At 36.5% G+C, this 8,595-nt stretch overlaps 1 protein-coding gene across 1 annotated transcript; it reads right to left on the minus strand.

Moving 5' to 3' along the window:
- Positions 1 to 997: 997 nt before the first annotated feature.
- LOC146997681 (THAP domain-containing protein 1-like) lies at positions 998 to 2,137 on the minus strand. Its single transcript, XM_085814270.1, has 2 exons — positions 1,894 to 2,137; positions 998 to 1,273 (listed from the first exon to the last, which is right to left on the minus strand). The coding sequence occupies exons 1-2, from the start codon at positions 1,962 to 1,964 to the stop codon at positions 1,057 to 1,059; spliced, it is 288 nt and encodes a 95-aa protein (XP_085670396.1). The 5' UTR covers positions 1,965 to 2,137; the 3' UTR covers positions 998 to 1,056.
- Positions 2,138 to 8,595: the final 6,458 nt, after the last annotated feature.

Consider the following 8,595-nt stretch of genomic DNA (forward strand, 5'->3'; position numbering starts at 1 on the left):
TCTGCAGTTTGACAATTAACTAAATTTTTCTCTTTTAAGTCTTCGATAACATTAATCAAATTATTAATCTTTTCAGCTTTCCTTGGTACTCGCAAATTACAAACTTTAATTCTTCAATTTCCTCATTCTTTTTATCTATTATATTCTCATATTTTCTTTTCAGCTTCCTTGGGCTCTCAGAAATAAAATATGAATGATCAGAAGTTTGATTACTGAAATGATTTTCTTCAGATGTACTTACTTCATGACTTAATTCTAAATTACGCTGTGTGGGTGGTTTTCTGGATGCTACCACCTAATAGAAATGAGGAAAATGCAAAATTATGCTTGAAAACATTGTAAAATATACATGCTATAACTGTTTGCCTTTAAAAAACTATATATAGATGACTCTAAACTATGGCAGCATTAGGAATGTTAGCATACCACACATCGCTGCAAATCCATATATACTTGCCTTTCCATAAATATTATTATTAACAGACTGCTGCTGAGCAGCTTACAATATTATAAATTACCTGCCATATTCATTATAAAAAATAAGTTAAATTTTTATTTAAGAGTACAAATATTTACTCATTAATAACAAAGCACTAAAAATATAATTACTTTATAACAACTAGTTAAATGAAATCAACACTGTTTCATGACAACTCAGTATTAAAAGATCCATTACAATTAGAATAAAAATGTCATATTCATGCAAAGAAATAAGCTAAATTTTTATTTAGGAGTATAAAGATGTATTCATTAATAACAAAACAATGATAATACAACTACTTTATAATAACCAGTCAAATGTAATCAACACTATTTCATGAAAACTCAGCATTAAATGAATCATTACAATTAACATAAAAATTTTAAGGCTAGGCAGAGGTGGCAAACTTCTGTAGGTAAGAGAGCCAATTTAAAATGCATGCTGGTTCTGTGAATTCAGTTACTGAAAATATTCATTTAAAAATCATAAATAATAAAAATGCACTGCAAAAACTATGTATCACATCTGCTATATACTTCTGTAGTACAATATAATCCCTGTTTAATGGAAAAAGGTCAAAAGTTTTCATGTACCTTTTTAAGATGCTCTGGAAAATCAAAAATGGTTGGAACTGCATTCTCTTTTAGGATTTTTCTGGACATGTGGTTTTCATAAAAACAATCAGGTGTGAAATGCTTGGAGCAAATAAAAGAATGCATGGTTGGCACAAAATCTTTCCTGTGTAATGACGAAACCCACTTATTTAATCTTTCCCTGTTAGAAAATGGAAACCTATAAAATAATAAGTAACTTTAAATATTATGAAAAAACACAATAAACTAAATAAAATACGATACTACTAATAACAAATACAATACAATTTGAATATAAAAATCCTACATTCAGCAGTATAATTTTTTTTAAACAAAAATTAACTAATGTTAACATTTTTGACCCAATGTTTCAGAAAACCATTTCTACTTCCTATATTTTAGATTTTGCAATAGATATATAAAATTTACTGAATAAGAAAACTTATGTCATTTCTAATATGTGAGTCATCTTATTTCATGTAGTATATATTAATAAATTTTCCCAATATATACTTAGAGCTTACTCACGATAATGAAACTTATATTATTTCTAAATATGAGAGTTACGTCTTTTCATACAATATATTTTAATAAGTAAAATGAATTCAGGCAAAATTTCAGCTCAAAAGTACAAAAATTTAAATAACTAGCACATAGTTTTTTTTTATTTATTAATTTTACCCGTCCATATCTACTTTAATACATTATTTACAATATTTAATACTTGATTAAGAATGAAGAAAATGGTTTAAAATTTCGCAAACAATTTTCATGTATTACAAAAATATTACAAATGGAAAATTTGTTCCTGATGCTTACTTATGAAAACTTATTCCATTTCCTTTCACAAATCGATTAGTACAATTATAAGCAACGCAAGACTTCGGCATGGCTAAACCTATGGAAATTTAAGGAAACGGAAAAAACAAAAAAAATTCACCATATCAAAGACAAAAATTAAAAACAAGGATGTCGAAAGGTAATGTTTACTACTATAGATAACTCATACAAGAACCATGCTTCTTGCCACTATCATGGCTGATGCCACAAACTTCATTTGGAATCAAAATTACATGTTTGAAAGAGTAGGCGTGCTCCATCTATTAGTATTACTATATCTATGCTTTTTACTCGACTTCTGATAAAGATCTGGTAGGGGGAGAAAGAGAATGGTGAAAGGAGTGTGGGAGGCGGATGAAAGAGAGTGAGGTCCGCACTATGGAGGTAGGAAAGGAAGGAGGAGCCAACCGGCGCTAGAAGTGAAGCACTGCTTTGAAGCTTGGGTGACCAGATGGGGTGTTCTTTGTTTACATTCAGAAGCTCGCTTGACAGGGTTCTGATAGTATTTCGACACACGACAGTTCCATAGGAATCGAAATAAGGACACTTTCGCATGAAAGAAACGTTCATAGTGTTGATGGATAATAGCAATTTGTATAGTTTAGTGACATTTACGCAAAAATCACATCTTGGCTACTTTTCGATAATTAACCACAGCGATTTTGATTATGAATTTGTTTTATAAAATTCTAAGCTGTTGAACTACAGAAATATAGATTTTAAGAAAAATCTTATGCTTAAAGAATGAAAAATACCTTATGGTACCTTTAAAATTGTATACGTCTTTCGATACCCTTTATAGAGTATTCGCTACTCTTATATTATTTTCCAAACGCCAAAATGTTTTAAATAAAACAAATTTTTTTCACATCCATATATTATTTAACATGTACCTTTTAAAATTTTTTAGAGGAGAGGCTTTACTGCTGCCCATTTTAAACTCATCGTTTTAATTTTATATATCTGAAAAATAATCACTTTGCGCTTACACGTTTTACTTATTTGGATTAATTAAAAATAAAATTACCATCAAATGCTGCAATCCTCGTCAAAATTAATAAATATACACACAGATATTCCAATAAGTTAGCTTTCCCTTGATTTGGAACCACACATTTGTGTACAATTATGTACAGTTTTACACAAATGTGTGGAACAGAAGAGGGATACATTTGCGAATTTGGCGGAAGTACCATGTGCGGTCAAGATGATGTGACAATGAGAATGTGCTACATCATCAAGATAGCGTATTAAGAATTTGAAAATAGGGTAATCGACGAAGGTGAAAACATTTGTATATCCTGCTAAGGTCCGATCATGAATGGTCCTCTTATTAATTCCAGATTGTTAAATGTTTCCCACGCAAGTCTTTTTTTCTCGGAAATTCGAGTTTTATGCTGGCTTCTTAACGTACGCAGGTCATTAAATTATTTATAAATGTATTTGAAATGAAGAATTTATTCACTTATAAACAACTCTGAAAGTACTGTGAAGAAATCTAATTATTAAATGTATCTAATTTATAATGATTATAAATGTTATCTAAATATATAATAACATTAATATTGAATTGTAAACATAAATTGAAATCCTGTTGACAAATACGTTATAAAACTATTTAAGCAAGAATTGTTCGTATTGGAAAGCAATCTGTTAAAAGGTATTGTAAGGCAAATGCTATGAGATGCGCACTTAAGAACGTAATAAAGAGCTGTGACGTTCCGACAGATACTTCAACTTCTATTCATGAGATGGCGCCACGTGTAAAATCCAGTTCTTAATCGGAGCAGCAAAACGACGTCATTACTCCCTCAGACTTCTCGTCAGACAACTGTACGCGACGGTAGCATGAACTGTGTTCCGAGCGTTGATCGAGAAACTCTGCTTTGATCTCTGCAATGTAATTTAAATTGTAATTTAGTATTTAATATATTCTTTTGTTATAGGAGATTGTCTACTCTTATTTTCTTTAATTATATCATGCATTAAGCACTCGACAACCAAAAGTGGTGACCTTTTGACTAAGCACGCTACTGACAATGGATTTTCAACGACACTAAGCCACGTGCATCCAAGGCATTCTGAAGAACTGACTAAAAATAACAACGAATATGGACATTAAACGTATGCTACAACGTACCCCTTCAATTATTTCTAGAAGTATTGATATATATTGCTTGTGTTTTTTTTTTCAAAGTCGTGCATATCATCGCAAGGAGCTTCAGCAAATCATCAATGTGATCTGTTCCGTTCCGCTGACTTCGCTAGTCGTGCAATAATTCTTCGATCATTCAACTTTTGTGACAAATGTGATACAATAGTGATTTTCGCTAAATGTGCTACATCAGTAATTTTTCTGCAACGTGCTACGGCAAAAATTCTTCCCTCAGTGTTCGAAAGTAGTGAATTTTTTTCCCATGTGCTACAGGAGTGATTTCCATTTTCCTTTGATAATGTGCCTCAGCAGTGTGAAGTGGTGATTTTGTGTGTGCGCAATACAAAATGAACGCATCATTTTTTCTCAAATAGGGGTTTCTTTTCAAATGCATTTCGGTAAAATATTATTTGTGTGTGTAATTGCTGACCCTGTATTATTTGTGTGTGTATCGTAACGTAAATTTTTTCTACATGGTTAAAATATTTATTGTTATCATGGCAAAATATCAATAGTGTATCCTCTTGCTACAATATTTGTGCTGTTAAGTGTTTATTAGTTAAAGTGAAAATTATCTATCAGTATGCCCGACGATATTCCACCAGAGCCACAAATCACACGCGTTGCGGTGAATCCACCGCCTTTCTGGAAAAATAATCCTTCATTGTGGTTCGCTCAGATCGAAGCACAATTTTCTATCCCTCGCATTAGTGAGAATTCTACAAAATTCAACCATGTAGTTGCAGCAATTGAGTCTGATATTCTGAATTCAGTGCATGACTTAATTCTCAAACCACCTGATTGTGATAAATACTCCAAACTGAAACAGCGGCTCATTGAAATCTATTCGGAAAGTGAATCTTCAAAAATACGTACTTTACTACAAGGACTTGAACTTGGAGATCAGCGACCTTCATACTTGCTGTCACGAATGCGTGATCTGGCAGGAAGCCATTTTAGTGACGACTTGTTGAAGTCACTATGGCTTTCGCGTCTCCCTAATAACATACAAATAATTCTTGCTGCTTCCAATGAAGATCTAACCCGTTTAGCAGCAATGGCTGACAAAATTAATGAACTTGTTACTCCAGCTTATGCCAGTGCTGCTAATGCTGCACCTTCCAGTTCATCCCTCGAACAACAAGTGGCTAAATTGACCAAAAAAGTATCTGAACTCTCTACAAGTCTTCATGCTTCACGGAGATACAATCGATCAAATCAGGGCCCACGTAATAAATTTCGTACCCGAAGCAGGAGTCGATCTCTTCACAATACTCGAACGCAGTACAAAGAACCCACAAGTGGCATATGTTTTTATCATATGAATTTTGGCGCTCAAGCTCGCAAGTGTGCCCCTCCATGCACTTTTGAACAAGCGGTAAACTAAATGGGCCGTCTTCTGCTGGCCAACAGAATGTCCGCCACATCGACAGAATAGTACTGGCTCATCGTTCAACTCAGTTATGTTTTCTAGTAGATACTGGAGCTGACATATCAGTGCTCCCGAGAACTAAAACAAATGCTCACCAACTTAATAAACTTGTACTGTATGCAGCCAATGGTACCCAAATTGCAACCTACGGCACCAAACTATTGACAGTTGATTTAAACTTGCGCGGGACTTTCAACTGGCCTTTTATTATTGCGGATGTAACTCAAGAAATTATTGGTGTCGACTTCTTGACACATTTCCACCTTCTAGTGGATGTCAAGAATAATTGCTTAATTGATGCTACAACTCAGCTGATATCACAGGGACAAGCTTCTCACATATCGAACGTGAACCAACATAAGTGTTGTATCGGGCAGCACACGGTTTCATCGCTTCGGTTTCATCGTGAAGAATTCCCTGACATTTTAAACCCATCCAAATCAGGGCAGCAGACTCATCAGCCAGAATTGTATCATCACATTGAAACACATGGCCCACCTGTATTTTCCAAGCCTCGTCGTCTTTCTCCAGAGATGCTCAAAGCTGCTCGCAAAGAATTTGAATTCATGCTAGCACAGAGAACCATTCGCCCATCTAAAAGTCCATGGGCCAGTCCACTTCACATGGTTAAAAAGTCTAATGGTGACTGGCGGCCTTGTGGAGATTACCGTCGACTTAATGCCGTTTCAGTCCCTGACAGATATCCAGTCCCACATATCCAAGACTTTACCCATCTTTTTCATGGAACAAACATAATTTCTACCCTCGATCTTGCCAGAGCATATCATCAGATCCCAGTGCATGCTGAAGATGTGTCCAAGACCGCAGTGACTACATCATTTGGTCTCTTTCAGTACTTATATATGCCATTTGGCCTTCGCAATGCTGCCCAAACATTTCAGCGTTTCATACACCAAATACTGTCTGGCCTCGATTTCTGCATCCCATATTTTGATGATATCCTGGTTGCATTTACAGATGCGGAAGAACATTTTCAACATCTGCGTCAGATTTTCACTCGCCTTAAAGATCATGGATTAAAACTAAATCCATCCAAATGTGTACTCGGTCAACCCTCAGTTTCCTTTCTTGGATGTCTTATCACCCAGAATGGAGTCAAACCTTTACCGGAAAGAGTCAAAGCAATTAACGACCTACCTCAGCCCAAAACCATCTCTGAACTGAAGCGTTTTCTAGCAATGTTAAATTTCTACCGACGCTTTCTGCCAAATGCCGCAAAAACACAAGCCTGCCTACATGAGTTTCTGAAGAATAGCAAAAAAAAAACGATCAACGAGCTGTCCCTTGGACTGAATCTGCATCTGCAGCATTCGTGCAATGCAAACACGATCTGGCAAATGCAGCGACACTTTCTTATCACTCACCTAGTGATCAGCTCTCTATAATGGTAGATGCATCTGACACAGCCATAGGAGCAGTGCTTCAAGCCCATACCACTAAAGGACTTTCCCCAATGGCATTCTTCTCCAGAAAACTTACTACTGCAGAAGGAAATACAACACATATGACAGGAAGCTACTTGCTGTGTACTGTGCTGTTAAATACTTCCGGCACAACTTGGAAGGACACGACTTCATCATTTTCACATATCATCGACCATTAACCTTCGCTTTTAGAAAAAACTCTGACTCATGTTCTCCTCGTCAGTTTCGACATCTGGATTTCATCGCCCAGTTTAGTACAGATATCAGATATGTCTCTGGTACTGATAATTGTGTCGCTGATGCCTTGTCTCGGGTAAACAATATGAACCTCACTACACCATATTTCTCTGAAATTGCAAAAGCTCAATTGCGTGATGAGGAACTCACGAACCTAATCTCAAATCCACAAACCTCCCTTCAGTTACAACCGCTGCACATTAATCCAACGCTTAAAATTTACTGTGACATAGAGAACAATAGAATACGCCCCTATATTCCTGTCAATTTTAGACGTGAAGTGTTTAATGCCTTGCACAATTTGGCACCAAAAATCCTGGAATCCGTGCCACCAAAAAGCTGATCGCAGACAGATTTGTCTGGCCAGCAATGAATTAAGACATCACAGAATGGACTCGTTCATGTATTAGATGTCAACGGTGTAAAGTATCCCGTCACACTCACAGCCCCATTCAACAATTTAACCTTCCAGCAAGACGCTCTGATCATGTGCACTTAGACTTGGTTGGCCCATTGCCTCCTTTAAATGGTTACACTTACCTCCTCACTTGTATTGATCGGTACACAAGATGGCCTGAAGCCATTTCTATTGAAAATATATCCGCTGAAACTGTAGCTCGAGCATTCATCTCCCAGTGGCTTTCAAGATTTGGCATGCCTACCACCATCACTACTGACCAAGGCCGACAATTTCAATGTCACTTGTTCGCATCCCTCACCCCCCTTCTTGGCATTCGCCATATTCGCACAACACCATACCATCCATCTGGAAATGGGATGGTGGAACGCTTTCACCGATCTCTCAAACAAGGTCTGAAGTGCCACAGTAGCACACACTGGACAGAAGCCTTACCTCTAGTCTTGCTTGGTCTTCGCACAGCATTCAAAGAAGACATTGGTAGCACTTGTGCTGAAATGTTATATGGTGCAACCCTCCGCCTGCCAGGTGAATTCTTTCACCCAGAATCTACTCCAGTTATCGACGTTGACATTCATTGACAGACAACATTCCTTCAACGTTGACAGACAACATTCCTTCAACGTTTACTTGAGACCATGAGCAATATCTCGCCAACCCCAGCATCTTCGCATAACCAGCCAAGCTATTTTGTACATCCTGCGCCTGAGACATCTTCGCACGTATTCGTGCGCAACGATGCAATTAAGCCAACTTTAACACCTTCATATGATGGTCCATTCAAAGTTGTCAAACGAACACCGAAACATTTCACCATCATCTGCAATGGCAAACAATCAGTGATTGGAATCGATCGTCTCAAACCAGCATTTCTAATGCAAGATCCAACAACTTCCTCATCAACATCACTCCCGGAAGAAAGCTTAAATCCCGTTAAAGAGCAACCTAAAACTACCAGATCTGGAAGAAAGGTTAAATTTAACCCAAAGTACTT

This window comes from Stegodyphus dumicola, chromosome 4 (assembly GCF_044657685.1).
Source record: "Stegodyphus dumicola isolate Sdum_Otavi_A_Nest chromosome 4, ASM4465768v1".
In the NCBI taxonomy this organism is placed as follows: Eukaryota; Metazoa; Arthropoda; class Arachnida; order Araneae; family Eresidae; genus Stegodyphus; species Stegodyphus dumicola.